The 22,240-nt window shown below is 46.2% G+C and overlaps 1 protein-coding gene across 2 annotated transcripts in view; it reads right to left on the bottom strand.

Moving 5' to 3' along the window:
• Window positions 1-14,019: 14,019 nt before the first annotated feature.
• RBP2 (retinol binding protein 2) overlaps window positions 14,020-22,240 on the bottom strand; it is a 66,502-nt gene continuing 58,281 nt past the window's right edge. For both annotated transcript variants that reach the window (XM_042998997.1, XM_007086360.3), the window contains 2 exons: window positions 15,860-15,961; window positions 14,020-14,286 (listed from right to left, as the gene is read on the bottom strand). In XM_042998997.1, coding sequence (XP_042854931.1) covers window positions 14,236-14,286; window positions 15,860-15,961 — 153 coding nt within the window. In that variant the 3' untranslated portion in view covers window positions 14,020-14,235. The remainder of the gene's footprint in view (window positions 14,287-15,859; window positions 15,962-22,240) is intronic.

Below are 22,240 nucleotides of genomic sequence, written 5' to 3'. Positions count from 1 at the left end.
TAGCAACAGCTTCTTGGCCTGAAGCCACTGATGACCAGCTGGGTAGGCACCTGTTGGAAATTGGACTTGAGGCAGATGAATCGTTTTGGAAGGCAGAATGGGGCCGTGGAAGAGGGAGAACACAGCAACTTATTGGCCAGGCAATCTTGGGCCATTATTTCTCCTCTCGAGCCTCAGTTTCCCTGCCCATAAAATGGGGTTAATGGATCCTATCTTACAGGGTCATTGTAGGCATCAGATAAAATAATGTAAGTGAAAGATACTCCATAAATTTCAATTTCCCTTTTCAAAGTCTTCCCATTGTTCTGTTAAAATTAGATGTTCCATTTTACTGATGATGGACCTTGAGTTGAGGGCAAATTTACTTGGAAATGTTTATGTAAGGATAAATGCCCTCCCTGCTCTCTAGTCTATACCCACAATCTAGCCTTCAATATACTTTAGGATTTCATTACTGATGGGAGTCTTACAACTCAATTATTTGTTTCCAGAATCTGACTTTCCTGTGCATTCTCTTATTTGATACGTGGGAAACAAGAGAATTCTGCAATTTCTATGAATAGAACATGATTAAACAGTTGTCAGGAAATCAGAACAAAAGGGAATGCTTTGCACTCAAAAGGCTTGCAATCAGTAACGAAAGGTCAGAATGGCATGTGAGATGGAAATAGGGTTTCCATTTCCCCCTGCAGGGTGAGAGACCCTTGGTTCTCAGCTTTTCATCTCTGGCTCAATTAAACAGCAGAGTCAGCCTGCTGCCTGGACTGACACACAAGCTGAGTACATTTGGTTACTTCTAGTTTATTCAGAGCAGCAATTTGGATTTTAAAAATTATTAAGATGAGTTAATCAGCCTTACGTGTTGTCTTTGGAGGGACAGTCTGTCCTAGGGTAGGGTGAAAACATTCTCTCTGAAGTCAGTTTAACACAGGAACCCAGCAAAATGGGATTGCTCACTGGATGGGCGTTTTGGAAACCATGTTTAAAACAGAAAATATTGTATGGCAACTAGCATGTCAAAGAGGTGAGGCTCAGGGCGCCTGGGTGGCTCAGTCGGCTAAGCATCTGACTTGGGCTCAGGTCATGATCTTGCGGTCCGTGGGTTCAAACCCCATGTTGGTCTCTGTGCTGACAGCTCAGAGTCTGGAGCCTGCTTCTGATTCTGTGTCTCCCTCTGTCCCTGTCCCTCCCCATCTTGTGCTCTCTCTTTCTCTCTCTCTCAAAAAACAAAACAAACAAACAAAAAAAGGCAGTGAAACTCAAAGAGCTGAGTTCCAGTGCAGACATCAAGCATGTGGCCATGGAATTCAGCATTAATCAGAGCAAATAACACATCTGCACACATTCCAGGCAATTTCTCCCTCAGAGGACAACATCTGTATTTTTCACTGAAGTTAAAGTTTAGGAAAGATGGATATACAAGTGAACCTAGATATGTGCTTAGGCCAGGGGCTTCTGAATTCAAAAATGCCTGAGGATCCATCATAACCTTCCCAAGTCGGACACGCCCTTACAAACACACCTTCTCAGGGAGGAGGGGACTGAGGGGGCTTGTAGGGGCTGCGTCTTGGGTTGAACATAGGACGTGATGCTAATGAATCAACAGCTACTAAACATTCAAACATTGAGACAACTCTTCATAACTTTGGTCACTGGTAGCCATGGGATTAGTAAGTTGCCCCATACTGTGAATGAGTGTATGCACATGTGCGTGCATGCTCACACATTAAGTGGAGTAAGAGAACAGAAATAAAAGATTCCAAACAATTAATTGCCCAATTAGCTGTCCTCACAATTATGGGAATGTGACATTTAGTGAAAAACGCAATGATCATTTGAAATTAAATTGCCCATTTTGCAAGCGTCCTCCTGGCTCAGTCGCCATGCCAACTGTTTCTCACAGTGGTGCCATTGCTTTTGAGGGGCAGGCACAATAGTCTCCCTCACACCAAGCCCAGCCTGCTTTCTTAATTAACAATATCGAAACCAGGGAGGGGAAAGGCTGTGGCTGGGAACCAGCGGCTCAGAGGGACTCTCTTTCCAGGGATCTCTCAGAGTTGAGGGTGGCCTGCCTGAACATTGCATCTGAGGAAATATTATTGAGGGGGGTGATGCAGGGCAGGGCTGGGAAGACTGGCTGATCAGGGGCTTTGTGCAATCAGCTAAAGGTCTTTTTTCTTTCTTTCTTTCTTTCTTTCTTTCTTTCTTTCTTTCTTTTTTTAATGTAATTTATTCTTGAGTTAGCCAACATACAGTGTATACAGTGTACTCTTGGTTTTGGAGGTAGATTCCCATGATTCACCGCTTACATACAACACCCAGTGCTCATCCCAACAGGTGCCCTCCTTGATGCCCATCACCCAATTTCCCCTCTCCCCCATCTCCCCATAAACACTCAGTTTGTTCTCTGTAATTAAGATCTCTTTGGTTTTCCTCCCTCTCTGTTTGAAACTTTTTTCTCCTTCCCTTCCCCCATGGTTTTCTGTTAAGTTTCTCAAATTCCACATATGAGTGAAAACATATGATATCTGTCTTTCTCTGACTGACTTATTTCACTTAGCATAATACCCTCCAGTTCCATCCATATTGTTGCAAATGGCCAGATTTCATCCACTCTCATTGCCAAGTAGTATTCCATTGTATATATAAACCACATCTTCTTTATCCACTCATCAATCAATGGACATTTGGGCTTTTTCCATAATTTGGCTATTGTTGATAATACTGCTGTAAACACTGGGGTACCAGTGCTCCTATGCATCAGCAGTCCTGTCTCCTTGGGTAAATTCCTAGCAGTGCTATTGCTGGGTCATAGGGCAGATCTATTTTTAATTTTTTGAGGAACCTCCACACTGTTTTCCAGAGCAGCTGCACCAGTTTGCATTCCCACTAACAGTGCAAGAGGGTCCCTTGAGTGCTGTGGGAAGAAGGTATATAGCCGCTCCAAGGACAGAAGACCCTGCAGGCACCCGCCAACCAGAGGCTCTTTGTCGGCTGGGTGGAGCGGCACTACCCCCAACCGGGGCACGCACAGAGCGGGATCCTTTGACATTGGGGTTTGAATCCCAGCCAAGTGCCTGGGAGGTGCGGGAGACTGTGTAGCGGGACAGACCCGCCTGCTCGCGCTCAAGCAGCGCTGTGAAGACGACTCAACTGAGTGGCTGGGACACTTGGTCCGGGGAGGAGACACTGGGGTACGGTCATTTTTTCCCCCATCACCAACAAGGTGGGGCTTCAGGGAACAGGACCGCAGCCCACAGTGGAGCCCGGACGCCTACACCAAACCACACCCCTCCATGCCTGGTAACAGTGTATCTACCTGAGCGGGATTGACACTGACTGAACCAGATCATGCCTCCAGACCAGTGCAGCCACCAGTTCCAAGGCACCATCATATATCTTTCTAGTGGTTTTGCATTTTCTGATTTGATTCTTGGTCAATTCCATATATATATATATATATATATATATATATATATATATATATTTCTTTTCTTCCTCTTATTTCTTCCCTTCTCCTTTCTGGTTGTTGGTTTAAGCAGACATTTTTTAATCTATTCTTTTTACACTTCTTCTGTATCTTTCTTCTTTATTTTCCTCTCTCTCTCTGGATTAAGCTGTATAGTTTCTCTGATTCTCTGCCTGGCCAATTTTTTTTTTCTTTTTATCCCACCCCTGTCATTTCTCTCTTTGTATGGGATAAGGTTTCTTCTACCACCAACCCCCCTTTTAAAATTTTTTCCAGGGTTACTTCAATGAACAAATCAAAGTATACCTGATGGAGGGTCCAAACCACCACTATGAGTAGGGAGATAAAGCAAAACCAGAGTCACTACAACAGAGAGCATGCAACACAGTCCAAAAACACCTCCTGAAGAACCAGGCCCTGGACAGTGTATGACCCCTCTTTAATATAGTAGTGCTCGCAGGGGCAGGACTCATACAGGTCTTTTTTCTTTTTTTTTATAAAAAATTTTTTTTTAATGTTTATTTATTTTTGAGACAGAGGGAGACAGAGCATGAGTGGGGGAGGGGCAGAGAGAGAGGGAGACACAGAATCCGAAACAGGCTCCAGGCTCTGAGCTGTCAGCACAAAGCCCGACGCAGGGCTCGAACCCACGAACCATGAGATCATGACTTGATCTCAAGCGTCCGAAGTCGGACGCTTAACTGACTGAGCCACCCAGGCGCCCCCATATAGGTCTTTTTTCAAAGCAGGGTGGTGTATGGGCAAAAATGAAAGACGAGTGAATATGAGCAAAATCTCAGGTTTCAGGGATTCAACATTATTGATCAAGGTGTATCTGGATTCTTTATGACATTTCCTATTGGCATCCAGAAATTCGAGAAGGGGACAGAACCAGGAGACTCTTCTTCCTCCTCTTTGTTTTCATGGTATCTTGTCTCGGACCTGCATGCCGACCCAGGGACCATCCCTAGGGCACACAAAGGCCTTGGGTTTCTTTGGCATCATTCCATCCTGGCATCATGATCCCTCCCCCTGCCCCCCCCACACACTGCCCACCCATAAAGAAAGCACAAACCTGAATACAGTGGGGCCCATGGTTCCCACATGTATCATTTTCATACCCCTGAGCCCAGAAGGAAGGGCCCAAGGGAAACCAGGATTTGAAGGGCACTAAGACCTCTTGTGCCTTGGGTGACAGGTCAGATCCCAAAGCCCAGGGAGGACTTTGCAGTCAGTGAACATTGAACAGTTGCAAGCTTGTCTGACATGGAGTTCTCAAGAAAGCCCCATTGGCCAATACTTCAATACTATGAAGACTAAATAAGCCAATGCATGGGAGGGGTCTAGCACAGGTAAATACTCAAAAGTGGTAGTCTTTGTTACTATATATTCATTATTTCTTTCCAAATGGTAGCTCAGTGTCAAAGCTGGGACTCCAGAGAGGATCCATCACCCCTCAGCCTTGTGTAGGCTCTGGGATTTGGAGGCCAAGGCACAGGCTGACTGGACCTACTTTCCACATGGCCTCCAATAGAGTTTTTCTAAAAATGGAGCTCTAAAGCGTATCTCTCATCCTACTTGAAGCCCTTCGGTGGCTGCCACTGACCCTGGAATATAGGCAGACAGAGGGGCCCTCTGAATCACTGGGGCCTGGGCAGGGGCCTGAGCAGAGGCAAAGTGAGCAGAGCAACTGAGGACTCTGTCCATCAGGGAAGAGTCTGAGGCCCCACATGGGTCAGGATTCAGGGTTCAATCCAGGTCTAGAGAAGAATGGAAACAGATTTGGGGAGGCATTTCAGAACCAAAAATGAGGTTCTTCTGTGCCCTAGAGATGGTTCCTGGGTGGGCACACAAGTCAGTCCACGAAACCAGATTCCAGGAGGAGTAAGACTGTTCTGGTTCTGTCCTCTTCTTGAATCCAAATGCCAGTAGGAAATGTAAAGAATCCAACATAATGACAGCTGGATCGGAGAGTGACCATTGATCCTGGGATGGTGAGTGGGCATTGACCTCTCTCTGTCCCACCACTGTGTGTCTATCTTGCCTCCTAGTGTATGAGGAGAAATGTGGCAGCTCCCACGATGGCTTCAGTGGCTGTTATGAGAAAGAAATTCACTACGGGCAGTTAAGACACTTTGTGTTGCATGCGACAGTTCTGTTTGTTTCTTGCCATACGAGAAGTCCAGAGGTAAGGCAGGCTCTGGATGAGGATGAGAGACTATTGGTGTTACAGTGATGTCATCAAGGCTGTTTTTGTGTCTCAGCTCTGCCACCCTTGCATGGATGTCCTCCTAAGATGGTTTCCTTCAGAGTGTCAAGATGGCTTCCAGGGAAAATGGCAAATACCTGCCTCCTTGTGAGGATGGGGGAAGTGCTGAAGAGACCTCTCCCTGACCATGAAATGTAAACCTTTCCTTTTAACCTGACTGGGCAATTTAGGGTACCCCAGACCGATAACAGTTTCCCTCTGGAGCTGGGGGATCCCAGATCAAATTTAAGATTCATTTCAAAAAGGCAGGAGAGAGCTATGGGTTGGGTAGGCAGGCGACTTCTCACCATGTTATAACTAATATATACCTCACACTAGCACGTGAGAAGCATTCCCAGGTTTTCAAGACTGTGACATCCTCTGGCTTCTTAAACACCCATGGTAAACTTGAGAGCTCAGCCAGGGTTAGTCTATCTACTTGCCAGAAAAGGGCTCAGAGAGGTTCAGAAACTAACTCAAGGTCACACAGGTGGTAGAGCAGCAGCCGGACTTTCTTTACCGTCCCTGCTCACTCAGAACCTGTTTATGGTCTAGAATCCTGTGGAGGCCCTGGGAGCAAGAGGGAGTCCCATGGGTGATTGAGTTGTTTGTTCTGTATACGGTTGGTATCTAAATACTCTCTCAGAGAGGATCCCACAACATGTGCATCCTAGATCTTAGCTGCCAACCAACCAATCTCTGGCACCCAGCTTTTCCCTGCCCCCATCCCTGCTTCCTACCCACAGGCCCTGCTTTTTCATGTTTTGCCTTCTCACCTCTAGTGCCCTTTGTCCCAAGATTACCCACTATTAGTTAATGACAAAAATCTTCCCAGTGTGGGTATGAGAAGGCAGGGGACAGGGAAAAGAGAGAGAGAAAGGACATTCCTAGGCAGAGAGTCTAGGGCATCTCCACCCTAGGCAAAATGGCAGTGAAGCCCAGCTAAGCAGATCTGGGCAGATAGGCCCAGCTGTTGCCTGCCAGAATGTTGACTCCTAATGCAAAGGCATTGATTTGTCCATTGGGATATGTGGTTCCTTCGGAGTTTCCCTGGTGATATTTGGTTCAAAGAGATTGGAAACAGGACTTCAGATAATCTGGCTTTCAAAGGAGCCAAGGGTCAGAGTCCATCTGTTGGCTAGTGGGGCTTAACTTTTTCTCCTGAACGGTTGCAGAGGGAAGTGGCCTTTTCTCCTTCTTGTTCTGTTTTAATGGGATAACCAGAGACACAGAATATCCATTCCACCCTTCTGCCTTTGACAAAGCTTCCCTTCCTAGGTGCCAGCAAGAGGCCATGAGCTCCTCCGGCCATTGAAATGCCCACCTCCAGGCCACCTGTTGGAGGTGGCATCAGAGTCTGCCTGAGTGTCTCACTAACAGTGGAGTCTCCCAAACTTGGAGGAGCTCCATCGGGGATGTCTGAGGACCCTGGGGTTTCTCCTGATTTGGGGAATTTCTGTGTCTGTAATAAATGTGAGCCCCAGAGGAGTGGGGAATGCTCTGGAACATAGGGTGGGAGCACTGTGGCTAAGTGATAGCTCAGATAACCACTAAGGTCTTGATTCTTGTAGGTCTTCTATAGCCTTATGTTTTAGAGAAAATGCAGCTGCTTCCTAGCTGATGCCTCTGCAATCCCCTGAACCTGACCCTGAGTAGAGAAAGCAATACTATTTTTTCTAATTATCCTGACATTTCTGACAAGGCTGTTGTTCCTTAAGTCTAAAGGGACTTGAAGTAGCTCTAATCTGGTTGGGCTCATGTCACCTGGTGCTGAGCTTCCAGAGTTCCCATTACCTGAATTGCACTAACATTCCCTAAAGTTCATAAGAAGGAGACTCCAGGTCTGTGGTAGAGGGAGAAGGAAATTTGAGAGGATGGTCTTTTAAAAATATTAACTCAATCTTTGCAATCTTGACTTTTTCTGCAAAGAAGCAGGTTTTGTTCAACCCTTCCATGCTTCCTGAGAGAACCAATGTGACTGGGGTAAGGGGAGTGGGTAGAATGAGTCAAACAGGGGCAACACCCCAAAACTGGTCTGCTAAGGAAATCTCACAGACAAATGAAAGTCCTCTGAAGTCTTGGCAAGCAGGGTAAAGCAGATCAGTCCTATACTTGGGTCACAAGACAAATAGAGTCTTCCAATTTATTCTAGATTGTCAGTCATGTGGTCAGTTGCTCTGTATCCTCTGAAAATGTTATAGAAGAATATTAGTGATGCAAGAAAATTTCCCACTAGACGAGCGTCTCATCTTCTGCACCACTGACATTTGGAGCTGGGTAACCTTTGCTGTGGGGCTGTCCTATGTGTTGTAGGACATTTAGCAGCAGCCCTGGTTTCCAGCCATCACTAGTACCTCACCCCTAGTTACCAAACCAAAAATGCCTCTAGACATTGCCAAATGTCCCCTGGGGGTCAAAATGGTCCCATTTTGGTTTGAAAAAGTAATAATAGACTATCATTTTGGCCACTAATTACTGTGTGACTGTTACATGCCAGGCAATGTGTTAAGGGCCTTACAGACAGGATCTTGTTTATCTGTGTCTCCTGGGTTACAAGTGCCTTTTATTTTTTTCTTTCAGTATGAGAAACACATAAAGCAACAGGGTCCTGATTTCTCTAGTTAATTTGTGGGTTCTCCCTCTGCCCCAGCCCCACCCAGAGAAAAGTGACCATGTCAGGCTGGGGACAAAGATTAGGGTCCTGGCTGTGTCGCTTCTTAGGGGTGTGGTTTTGGACATCCTTGTCACTCTTTTGGAACCTTATTTATAAAATGAAGATCATAATGTCGTCCTTGAAAGGCTGTGAGGCTTAGAAACAAATTTGTGAGGAGAGGGAACATGCCTGCTTTGCTTATCCCTATCTCCTCATGCCAGGCCACTGGACCTGGTTCACAGTAGATGATCAGTGCATGCTCCCTGAATGAATAGGTCAATGAAGAAGAATGCCTGGCATCTGTCACAGGCCCTGGCACTTATATGTGCCCCATCAATACTTCCTGTCCGATTGTACGTGTCAGAGGTACTAGCAGGCATTGGATGCTATGAACAGGACAAAAAATAGAACCGCCTCTGCCCTGCAGAGTTTGTGATCCAGGAGGATGGGAAGTTAGTCATTAAATAATTGCAAGTATGAAAATACCACGAAGCAGAGGTTCAGAGTCACCCACACGCTCCCAATCACTTGGACACACACTTACACACAAGCATGCCCGACAGCGGGCAGGTGAGAGCAAATACCTGGTGGCCCAGACTGTGGGAATCTCCAGAGCCAAGGATCTAGGCTCTCGAGAAGCTTTAGAGAAGTGTTCATTGCTTTTTAAGCTTAAAACAGTAAACTTTAATAAAAGAAAACATTTCCATTGAACTTTTAAATACTAGGAGTTAAAACTAATTAAGACTAATAAAACAGTCTGTTTTGTTCCAATTCAGTAAGCACTTTCTTTTATTAACCTCACTGTCCATTAAGATTGGGATTCAGGTTTGTCTACATCTGGAAAAGGTCATATTTGCCCAAAGACTGATGGAGGGCTGGAGTAAGGCAGCCACTTGCACTGGGAATGACAACAAAAGACAGGACTCTGTGAGGCTGCACCAAACCCATGGCCCTGTCCATGGCTGTCACCGTGGACATGTTTCCCCTCCCTATTCTGCCAAGCCTCAGTTTCCTCATGTGCGAAGAAAGGCTGGTACTACCATGTGAGGTTGTGTTGAGGATTAAGAGAACTAAGGTACATGTGGAAAGGTACACCTGATACATCATGTGGCACAAGGAGGGGTCATTTGATGGTGACCCTCTCCCTCTCGGCTTCTGTGTAAGCACTTCCCTGTACTGCATTCCCTCCATATGAAATGCCTAGCATGGTTGTTTCCTGACAGGAGCACAATGTCGCATTCTGTGTCCCCAGCCTCGACAGGATCTCTGATCGGCTGAGTGCATTTTCTGTTGTCGCATTTCAAAGAAGATGGGATTTTGTCCACCTTTCCAGGCCTTGCACTGGGTTCCCCATCATGATCCATGACCTAAGTGATCCAGAAGCATGAGGGGCAACTAAAGTGAGGACCAACCCCAGAAAAATCTATGACCAAATCTTTAAAGTTCTTGAAAATTCTGTTAGTGCATTTCTATTTCATTTTCTCAAGCCCCAGCTTCTAATTGGGTCCACTTACATAACAAGTGTAATCAGTGAGCCAAAATTAAATACCCCCAACCTTTGCCCTTCTAATCAATCACAAGTCATGAGTGAAAAGAGCTGGTTCAAGTGGAAGAATTGGCTCCGGGAGGCCTGCTCTATCAGTTCTGTCCAGCTCTGCACAGAGGTGGGACCAAACCCCCCAGCCTAGGAGAATGTGAACCAGTCATCTCCAGTGACATCCTGTCTGCAGTGGAATTAGTCTTGAAGGAAATTTAGAGTGAATGCTGATTTAAGAAAAATGCAGCCTAGTTTCAGATGATTGGGAAGACATGGCTTTAGAGGTTGCCTGAATATGATAGGTGTCTCCCCTGCCATGAAGCTTCTCCAGAGAGCATGAAACCACTTCTCTTAAGGGGCTCAAGACATGCAGGCCGAGGTCCTGATACAGCCTCCAGAGAGATGTGTAGGTGGTCTGCACTTGCTTTGGTCACCTGTGGAGATGGACTGGGCTTTGTTGAGAGTGTGCAGGTACAGGTACATAGGTGAATATGCATTCGGAATAAATCATGCTTTGGGGAGCCTGGGTGGCTCAGTCAGTTAAGGGTCCGACTTCGGCTCAGCTCATGATCTCGCAGTCTGTGAGTTCAAGCCCCACATTGGGCTCTGTGCTGATAGCTCAGAGCCTGGAGCCTGCTTGGGATTCTGTGTCTCTGTCCCTCTTTGCCTCTCCCCCGCTCAGGCTCTATCTCTGTCTCTCTCTCAAAAAAAAAAAAAAAAAAAAGCATTAAAATGAATCATGTTTTAACTGAAAGTAGTAGGGTTTGTCATTGTGCCTGCCAAGCACCTGCAGGTGACTCACCTGGGGGCCTTTTAATAACACAGATTCCTACGCCCTGCCCATGACCTCAGAGCCACAATCTTGAAGGGGGAGGGAGGCAGGAATCTGTGTTTTTAATCAATTCTCCTGTGATCTTCACATTTGGGGACTGTGTAAGGGATATCACTGTTTTTGTTTTTAAGTGTTTATTTATTTACCTGGAGAGAGAGAGAGCAAGAAAGGGGGGGGGGAACAGAGAGAGAGAGGGAGACACAGAATCCCAAGCAGACTCCATGCTGTCAGTGCAGAGCCCAATACAGGGCTCGAACTCACAAACCATGAGGTCATAACCTGAGCTGGAAACAAGAGTCAGACGCTTAATAGACTGAGCCACCCATGTGCCCCGGGGAAGTCAGTATCAAAATACTTAGAAAGCAAGAGTTTTAATGAAGGGATCACTACCTCAGCACACATGTATGTATAAATCAATGGGACTGGGGAAGAGAATGAGTACTGACTACGGTTTTAGGTTCTGTGCTAAGCTCTTGCCCAATCTCGCTACTCTTTGTGACGCAGGCTCCATAGTCTTTATTCCTGACTCCACAGAAGGAGAAACAGAGGCTGCACCCCTGTCCAGCCGAGCAGGGTCTGAACTAAGGACTGAGGCCAAAGCCCACATTTCAGCAACTCAGTGCTCCCCATTTGTGAACTGGGGTTTTCAGTGGGCAGGCTTTTTTAACTTTCAAGCTCAGGCCCCATGGTTCATAGATCAGCACATCCTCCCTCAGGACATCTCTAGAGGCTGGGGTTTGAGGTTCTGAGAGTCTTTCCCAACAGCCTGTATGGGGCTATATGCCTCAGTGCAAGATGGGTTTTCAAAGGTGACTCCTTCCACTCTGTCCCTAAACAGACTTGTCCGTGTGCTGGGGGAAAGCATTGTTGTCATGATTTAGTCTTGAAATCGGCTGAGGGAACAGAAATACGAGAGGCAGGACTTGCCCCATCTCGCCCACAGTGAGTGAGGGACATGGGGACAGGCCCTGGCCCACAACATCTGCCCAGCTTTGAAATGAATACCTCAAATTCGACCACTTCTGCATGCCACTTTCTTTGTTGAAAAAAGAAGGAGCAGTAGAATGAATGGAGCCACTGTTGGTCTTTTGTGCCACAGGGAAACTAATCAGTTAACTCTTCACTTGTGGAAAAGGTACGCTGAGAAAATCCCACTTGGAAATGGGAGTTTTAAATTATATTGTTTGTTATCTGTCATTGAAAAAGTGGTCTGCACATGTAAGGAACAAGTTGGTGTTTCCAAAACACTGTCCAGGAGTGAAACACTGTGGGTAAAGGGGTCCCAGGGCTTAAGGCCCAGCTTCTTTGCCTCAGGACTTGTCAGAGCTTTAAAAACAGGAATTCTCACGAGAATCTAAGAAGGAGATATGGTTTTCATCATTTCCAAAGTTCATTTGACCATCAACTTCTTCACAGAATCTCAGGGGGCTAACATCCCCTGGAATACACTTTGCAGAAGCTAGGACTGAAAGTTACTAGTAATTAGAATCCCTGCCATGGACAGAATACCTGATAGCTCGTCTCAATGGGCTTTCAGATGGATCTTGTTCTCTAGGGCTTTCTTGAAGGACAAAGGAGAGGGTGATTTGAGGCTGTTTTGGACAAGGGCGAAACTAGGAGGGGGCATCAAAAGGGGGACCTGGGGCTCCTGGAGAAGCTCCAGGGGGACTGGGGACAAAGAGCTTGCTTCATCAGTCCCTGCACTTGGAGACGGGCCTGCAGCTCCTCAGGAAGCTCCCCTCTTCCCTAGAGCCTGTGGGAAGACCCCACCCCCACCCAGGCAGCATGACGCTCCATCCAGGCACTTCTCTGTCTTTCCTGGGGCAGGAACATGGCATGGCTGTTGGGGAGGACAGACTGCAAGGAGGCCTGTGGCATGGATGCCTGGTCAAGGGCTTAGGCCAAGGCTGGCCCTGGGCCACGTGGCCAGATTACAATTTTTCTCTCCCGCCTTGATTCCATTTAGGCTGCTCAGGATCGATGAATGTTCTGTTCATTCAAGTCACACCCGAGTGTGCCGACACCACGTGCTACTGCTCTGGGGATAAACCTGCTTTTCGAAGATAATGCTTACCTAATGGTGGGATTCTAGGCCCTGCTACAAAATGGGGAGGAAAATGGCTTTGAGCTATGGGGCCTTCTCAGGATCCCATGAATGATCCACCATAAATCTCTTCCTATTGACTACCATGCTGTTCCAGGTGCACTATTCCATTGGTACATCCAGCAGGAAAATACAATTCAGCTCAGAGTAACAAACCTAATGTTCTGGAAGTACCAGGAGGCCTTGGGGGTACCAAGCCATCCCTATTTAGTATCCACTCATCTGGGCCCCTGGGATGTGGAGGGAATAGCTCTAAATAATGATCAGAGCTAGCAGGAACTTCATTCTTACCATGTATCAGGTTCCATTCCAAGCACTCTGTATGCAACAGCTTGCTTAATGCTCACATTAACCCCATGGAGGAGATGCTATTTTGTCTTCTCCATTTTATAGAAGAGAAAAACATGGATAGAAAGGCCAATGAGGGGCTCCTTGGTGGCTTACTCAGTTAAGCATCTGACTCTTGGTTTCAGCTCGGGTCACAATCTCATGGTTCATGAGTTTGGGCCCCATACTGGGCTCCGTGCTGACAATGTGGAACCTACTTGGGATTCTCTCTCTCTCCCCCTCTCTCTCTACCCCTCCCATCTCTTGCTCTCTCGCTCTCTCTCTCTCAAAATAAAGATATAAACTTCAAAAAAAAAGAAAAGTCAATGAAGTTCCCATGGTTACCTAGCTAGGAAGTGGAGAAGCAAAACTTGAACTCAGACTTCCTGGAAGTGCTTAGCAAGTCCTCTGCAGGGGTGCCATTTTGCCCATAGATGAAGGGCAGAGGGCTGTCCTGGGCCAAGAGCAGCTGGTACTGAAGATCTGCAGAGGCCCTTAGAAGTAGCTGGGCCCATGTTGCTGAAGGCAAAGTGCAAACTGGAAGCCATCTGCATTCTTAAAATAGAGAATCTTGGAGAAATGAATGCACTATCCAAAGGAATGAATCACAAAGGGCAATGTTCAAGAATTAGTAGGGGATGCTGATGTTAGCCAGAGAATGTTTCTGAGTAAAGTAATTGCCCCAAACAAATTAACAAAAAACAAATAAAATTAAATCAAAAAATAAACAACAACTACCACAACAAAAGCTACACAGAAAACCACCATGTGGGCAATCACACTTTTGCCTGTGGATAAAACTGAGAGTTCTAGAAATAAAGGGAGATAGATACAAAGGGTTTCAAAGTATGGGAGTGATTTTTGTTTTTTCATTTAATGCCAGGTTTCAACGAAGGAAGTATATGTTTGTCAACTGTTAACACACTCATTCTGTTTTAAAACCCATCCAGATGCCTTACTGGGCTCTGTTAGGAGGGGAGGGTCCCCATGGCTGTTTCCCTAAGCCCACAGAGAACTCATGTGGGAAGTGTGGAGCACGTGTTCAGCAGGCCCCCTCGTGGGCCATTACTTCTTCTTGAACACTTGATGGCACACCTGGTCACCGCAGGTCAGCTCCTGCAAGGTTAGAAAGTGGGTGAAGTGACTAGCAAGCCAGGCCTTCCTATGCCCGCACCTCCCCCTGCCCCCGCCTCTTGGTGTCTGGGAGTTGGGGTGGTGGGGGAAGCTGGAATAAAGAGGACACTTAGTCATTCTGGGCAAAGTGCATCTCATAGACCCAATCAGCTGGCATGCCCTGCAGGTAGCAGTAATTTGATTTTGACACTTGAATTGAGCTTGAACAACTATAAAAATGAAAAATGCAAAGAAATTACCCTCTTGGGCGGGATTTTTCCTACTCCCGTGATTAAAGCAACATCTCCTAATTTATAAAAGGCAGTGAAGCCACAAAGAAGGAAGGGATCTAGTGGGGAAAAGCATTTGGAAGGCAAGGGCCTGGGAATATGCTGGCTGGTGGGGTGTCACTCCATCCTGGGGGCTTTCTGGCCTCTGGGGATTAGAATGTGGGTTGGCGACATCACAGGCAAGGACAGGGCATGGGCTGCAGAAGGGCTCCCCCCAGGCCTGCCTACGCAGACAAGATGCTGCTTTTCATCTAGACAGAGGGAACCCCCAGGCCTTATCCTCACCTCATGACTCCTTGAGGGAGGAGGGAAAAATATGAGTGTGGGGACGGCCACAAAATCATTGCAGTCGACAATGAATCCATTGTCTTAGCCACAGGGACCATTGGGGATTGTACTACAATTAAAAAAATCCATCATCCAAACCAGAGCAGGTAGGGAAAACCATCAACGGAAAACACGGTGAATGCCTCCCATTTATCACCAGTTGACACTGCCTCCAAAATAAAGATCTCAGGTGAGGCAGAGCCCGCCTGTGAAGGGCACCATGGTGACCTGAATACCGACACTGGAGCCAGGCACCCGCTTGACTCCACAGGTGACGAACGATTGAATGAATGAAGAGCCATGTGACAAATGAGTGACTGAATGTGTAAAGCAGTGAAAGATTTTCCCCTACGTGAATGCCGGATGCATAAATTTTCTTGAAGGTTGAAGACTGAAAAATTAAGCTATCTAGACACATAATTCATTTCAGGAGATCAGCAATTGTTCCTACTGCTCTGTTCTAATACCAAGTTTACCTAAAATAGTTCAGGACCAGGTGGGCACACCTGATGATGAGACGGTAATGCCTGTGGTCTGTGAGATGGTTTCCCAAGCCCACCTGCCCCTGTCCACCCTACTCCCACCACTCTTCTTCCCTGGCTCACATAATGGTGAGGCCTGGACTTCCCCTCCCTTGGGGCATCTTAATTCTGTGCCTCCCATTTCTCTTTAGCTGGTCTTTAGCAGGTTCCCTGCATTTCTCCCTGGATCTCGGCTTCCTAACTCAGCATTTTGAACTTTCACTTTAATTGCAGCCGCTCACACAAACAGCGATATAGATTTCTTCCTGGAGTCCCCTGAGCCAGATGGGAATGGCTTTCTGACTATATGACCACACACATTTGGCTGGAGCTCAGGGGAGGAGTGCAGGGCCGTTTTTCTTGTCAAAGCACCTGGCGAGGTGAACCTGTCATGTGTGGAAGTGTGTGGAAGGGAGCCGGGCAGACCCCGGGACTTACCAGGTGCAGCTTGTCCCCCTCAACCCACTGCCTCCAGCCGCGGTTCTCCTTCTCCCCCTTCTGCACGCATACCAGGACATCGCCTTCCCAGGTGATCAGCGTCTGCAATGACAGGTTCCCAGGCGAATCAAATGTATGGTCTTGATGGGGACCGAGCAAGCCTAAACCTGCAGCTGCACTTCCCGCGGCCATAGCCAGCCTCCCGCTTGCCCACAGGGCAGAGCCCTCAGCTTCTGCCAAGCCAAGATCTGCCAGACTCACTTTCCACATATACCCACCATTCCCACCAAACTGGCTTATTGGAGCTGGTTCTCTTTTAAAGAATTCTACTCTCTCATTTTACCATACTGTGAAGATAGCATTTCAAATCAGTAGGGGAAAAGATGATGCATTTGACTATGTAAGGATGTAAACTTTGTGGAAGGGGAAAATAGCATAATGTCAACAGATGAGTAACAAACTGGGAAAAATAATTGTAACACATATCAAAGACCTGACTTCTTTATATATAAAGGGCTCCTGTAAATCAATAAGAAAAAGATCATTCACCTAATAGGAAATTTTAAAAAGGATGCAGCCAACAGCTTACAAGGAGAAAAAAAACAAACCAGCAGACGGCTTGTACCCATAAGAAAACATATTCAAACCTACTCATAATAGGAGAAATGCAAATTAAGGCTGGTGTTTTTTTCTGATACAATTCATCATATGGTCAAAGATCAAAGGGTCTGATAACACACTGAGTTGGAGGAAGTGTAGAGAAGCAGGCACCTCCGTAAACGGCTGGTGGGTATAGAAATTGGTATGAGTCCTTTTGCAGGGCAATTTTATATTACCTTTTGGAATATGGCATTGTGTATACTCCTTGACCTAGAAATTCTGCTTCTGGGAATTTTCCTACAGAAGCTACATTGTGAGGACTGCCTGTTGTAGGGCAATAATACATGCAGAGAAGCTACCTAACTAGCAGGGGCCACAACAGATGGCTTCAGTGCCATCCTCATCATCCAGAAGCAGGAGGGTGGACCTTCCCCTGGTCCTGGGTTTCCTCCAGGAAGCAATGCAGACTAGTTAGTAAAACAGGAGTAGCAGCAGAGATTCAGAGCTCATGTTGGACAGCCAGGCTGAGCAGACCAGTAGGTTGGAGAAGCCATAAACCTGCTGAATTCCAACAGGCTCAAACTCCTGTGCATGGGGTGCCTGGGTCGCTCAATTGGCTGAGCGTCCAACTCTTGATTTCCACTCAGGCCATGATCTCATGGTTCATGAGTTCGAGCCCTGCGTCAGGCTCTGTGCTGACAGTGTGGAGTCTGCTTGGAATTCTCTTCCCTCTCTCTCTGCCCCTCCCCTGCTCACGTTCTGTCTCCCTCTCAAAAAAAAAAAAAAAAAAGAAACAAAAAACTCCTGTGCACACACTTATAAATTTTACACCCCCCAACTCCTCTGCCCTCTGTTTCCCTTTTACTTGTCCTGGTACCTGCCTCAGGACGATTCGTACCAGCCCTAGGTGGTTCTCTAGGGCCACCCACCTCTGAGCTCAGATTAGGACTGCACATGCACCTCCTGAGAGAATGATGTCACTCCCATGCAGGCAGTGGTTTTGTGTCGGTACTGTCCTTTCTCAGGGATGGCCCTGATACCAGCTGGTTTTCTTCTAAGTATGTACAATCAGTAGTACACCTCTATGAGCAATAATATGCCAAGGACTAGACGTTTACTTTTCTATCTTGCAAGCCTAGTTGGTGACAAACTGACCTGTGTTTATTTAGTCACTGTCCTTTGCACATTTAGGTCTATTTTTTGGTACAGATTTTCTTTCTACAGATTGTTAAGTCTACCTATTTCTAAAATATTTGACCTTGACCATATTATATATTTAATGTACAATTTTATTCCTCCTCATTTTACTCCTCAACACAATGCAGTGTTGTTTGTTACAGCAAATGTCTGGAAGCCTCATCAATTCTGTCAGTGGGTGGCTGGTTAAATATGTGCGGTTCATCCATGCTGTGCAGCCCTTGAAAGGAGGAGGCAGCTCTCTACTTATGGAGGAGGGCAGTCTCCATAGTGCACAGTTAAGTCAAGAAAGCAAAGAGCAGGGCCATGTGCATAAAACAAGGGGGGTGGGTGCATGCCTGCATATGTTTGCACACAATCTCTTCAAGGAAGTAAAAGAACCCTTAGTAGTATTTGTCCCTGGGAAGGAACTGAGAGGCTGGGGGCCAGGATGGGAAGGAAATTTCACTTTTTACTTTTTAAAAAACCATCTGCATGTATTAATATTCCCTAAATTAATGTAATGATAAAATTCCCTATGTTTTCTAAAGAAAATGTCTCCTCCTTTGGGGCCATCCTAAGCCTCACATTTTGAATGTCTTGGAGAAGCTTAATTCACAGGGTGTTCCCTTTGCCCTTCTGGGAGGGAGATGTTGTCTGGAATATTCCAGAATTCTCTCCCAAGTAGATGAGAAGGGGATACTCATTTGTTGTTGCTCATCATCAGTCTTGCGACTAAGTTCCCTCCCAAAAGGATGAGAAACGACTCAAAATGTCTTCTATTTGGGCAAAGACCTTGTCTTCTATCCCTGCCTCCCCCATCCCACATTGCCTTACACCTAATGGACACCTAATACATGCTCATTGAACAAGTATCTGTTGCTCCCAATTGACAATAAGCTCCATGAAGGAAGAGGCTATGCCAGCTGTTCAGTCCTGCAACCCCAGACTCGGCAGAGTCACCAGCCAGAGAAGGTGCCTGGTAAGCAGTGTTAAATGAATCTGTGATTGAGTAATTTTGTCGAAATGGAATCTTGAGGTAAATCCACGTGGGGGAATAAATGAGCGTATGTATTCTTCATTGATGATGGTTCTTGGCAATGACTCAGCCGACCCACCTCCTTGCCTTGGTTTCTCTGGTACCCCAGGAGTGCACCCATGGGACCATCAATATGGACACTGGATGGTAACTGTCCATCTACTTGTCTGCCTCCTCAGGAGGCTGTGAGATCTTTCAGGGCAAAAAGGGGTCAATGCAATGACCCAGGCCTGGCATGTAGTAGGCGCTTGGCAAACACATAGAAGGAACAAAAAAGAAAAATGTTGGTGCATGAGGGCCTGTCCTAATATTTTCTGTTGATAAATCTTAGTAGGCAGCAAGATTAACAGTTACTCTGACCCTAAGTAAATCCATTACCAATGGCAATATCTACAATTAATGGTAGCACCTACATGTTTCCTACATGAAACAGACGACAAGAAGAGAGGAGAGAATGGTTAAATGAACTAAAATTCCACACTTCAACTTGCTTTTAGCTGGTGTCCCTCATCCCCACATCAGAGGAGGTTTTAAAAGATGCCCAACTGTCTTAAAAGATCTTGAGGCTGAGGAAATGGATACTAGTGAGGAAAATCATTGCTTGTGAGCTAGAGGGTGAAGAAGATGTGTTTGCAGTGAATTAAGGAAACTGGGCCCCCACTGCAATTTCCCCTATCTCAGTGTTCAAAGTTAACATCATTAAAAACAGCCCTGTATGGGAAATTAGATATGGTCCTGTATCAATGTTAAATTTGCAGAAGTTGACAACTATACTGTGATTACATAAAAGAATAAACCAATTCATAGGAAACACTCAATTATTTAGGGGTAACATATCAGACTGTTCAGAAAAATATATTTATATAATGGCAAGAGAACATGTACAAAAGATAAAGCAAATGGGGCAAAAATGTTAACAGTTAGGTAATTCTCAGCAGAGGGTATACAGATGTTCTTTGCTACTTTCGTGCAACTTTTCTGTAAATTTGAATCAGTCCCCAAGGAAGTTTTTTTTTTTAAAGGAAAATAACAGCTCTTTAAATTAAGAGCATTAAAGGGGACTATTAACAGGTTTAAACTCTCCCAGTGCACCTGCCCTCATGGAAGAGTTATTCTGGCAGTGCCCACTGTCCCCTCCGGCGATCCCTGAAGTGGGGACCTCGTGTGTTTCCCCTGGGCTCTGGCACATAATAATCACAATGGCATTATTTGTTCTAACTGCCATCATCTGTGTCTGCGTTCCCCTGCCCTTACTGTCTGCCTCCAATTACTTATTGTTTTTAATTGAGATATAATTCCCATACAATTTACCCTCCCTTTTAAAGTATATAATTCAGTCATTTTTAGTATATTCACAGGGTTGTAAAACCATCACCACTATCTAAATCCAGAATATTCTCATTGTCCTCCAAAGAAGTCCTGCACGAATTAGTCACTGCTACCCACTCCCTCTGCCCCTGGCAACCACTTTCTGTGTCTATAGTTTGCCTATCATGGACATTTTATATAAGTCATACGACAAGTGGCCTTCTGTGTCTGACTTCTCTCACTTGGCAGAATGTTTTCCAAGTTCATCCAAGTTGCAGCAGGTATCAGTACTTTATTCCTTTCTATGCCCATATGCTATTCCATTATAAGATTATTAATTACTTCTTTTTAATGTACTTTTATTCTGGGCAGCTTGTGTATTTTTTTTTTTTGCTTGTTTGCTTGTTTGCAAGCTTGTTTGCTTGTTTGCACCTGTTTGAAAGGTGCTTTAAATTCTCTTAGAAACAAATCAGAATAGGAAGTGACCCACGTGACCCATAGGAAGGAAGAAGATGATCCCTGGTCCCTCAAAGATTCGACCCCATGATCAAAGTGGTGTCACTGTTCCTGTTCTGGCATAGACCTGGGCACTTTAGGGCTCTATTGTGCCTCTGCTACAACCCCACCCTACACACATCTCTCCCCCAAACTGCCCAATGGGGAGATTCTCAGAGGGGTTCCTGAGGGTGACCAAGTTGTTGAGAAGTAGAGCCCTGGAGCATAAGAGCATGAGTGCTACAGCAACATATATACACACAGATACATGCACACACACAGACACACACACACACACTCATACACATGCACACATATACATATATGCACCGGTGCATACTGGGGCACATACATGCACATGTGCACACATGCACATAGACACACAGCTTTGTGTGCACTCACACATGCCACCACCTGTGGAAGACAGAAATTCAGCAGAGAGGTAGACTCACTTGCTCCCCGTAGTCCCTTTCCAGCTGAAGGAATCCAGTCAAGTTACAGTGAGTAGGTAGTTCCAAGGGCATCTGCTCTCTGTGCAATTCTCATGCGAACAGTCCTTTGCTGGAGGAGACTGGGCACATTCTGTCCTGGGCACTTCTCAGCCCCCACCAGTCTCCTCTGAGTGTGTGTGTGTGTGTGTGTGTGTGTGTGTGTGTGTGTGTGTGTAAGCCCCAACTTTTTGTTTTGGGCAGAACAGAGACAAAAAGTGGGAAGGGGGATTCTCTCTCCATGCAGGGCTAAGACCTGATCCTGGGGAACAGATGGGGCTCCCAGAGGGAGCCCAGAGGGACGAGAATGGAAGAAGAGGCACAAGAAGAACAGGTGTTAAGAGACGGAATCCTTTAAGGGTCAGGAAGGTTGCACTTATGTGACTGATTTCAGGAAGAGTGAGTTCTCGACTATCAAAGGTGATGGAAAAGCCAGTCAGAGACAACAGGGTTGCTTTTCAATAGCCCAAACCCAGAATGGAAAGGTGAGGGAAAATGAATCATTGTGAACAGATCAGGCTGGAACAGCAGAGTGATGCAAAAATCCAGACCACAAATTTCCTTTTGGTTCTGGTGTCTGAGGAATTGGCCTTCTAGCCACACAGTTCAGAGAAGGCTTGTCGATCCATCAACCCTTCGGGGAGGGATTCTACAAGGGGCTGTTCCAGAGCCCGGAAGCTCAGGCTCTTATGCCAAGATTGCTCTGATGGAAGCATTTCCAAAGTGCTTTTCATTTCCCACTTTTCTTTAGCAAGGAGCACTAAATATAATTCAACCTTGACTTGATGGCTGAGATTATCAATGCTGCAGGACAACTTGATTGAGAAATAAAATGTGTCCTGCTCTCTTGGCTTCAGACTCATCACCAAAGAATGATGACAGCTTTTTCTCCCCACCCAGGAGAGCAGCCAGACCTCATGCCCCTGGCTTTGGGGGAGGGTTGAGACCCGTGACTTTGAAGGCGCTCCTGGATGCACCAGAGAAAAGTGGGACTCTGTGGAGAGTAGGGCTTATGGTGAAAGGGGAAGGGCAGGGTGGAGGATTCTGCTTTCCTGAGACACTCTAAGGGGATGGCCCACTGCTGGGGGTTGAGGGCACAAATACCGGTGGACACGATACTCAGCCCTGCCCGCCCTCACTTTGGGAGCCAGGGCAGAGGTCCTGGTGTCTACATTGGCATGGGGGGAGTGGGTGCTATAAATATTTAAGCTGCCCACCGTGGTATAAACTGCATGGGCCTGGACCGTGAGTGGTCTGTGGCAACCATGCTAAATG

Source organism: Panthera tigris, chromosome C2 (genome assembly GCF_018350195.1).
Source record: "Panthera tigris isolate Pti1 chromosome C2, P.tigris_Pti1_mat1.1, whole genome shotgun sequence".
In the NCBI taxonomy this organism is placed as follows: Eukaryota; Metazoa; Chordata; class Mammalia; order Carnivora; family Felidae; genus Panthera; species Panthera tigris.
This window is presented reverse-complemented; position numbering and strand designations above follow the sequence as displayed.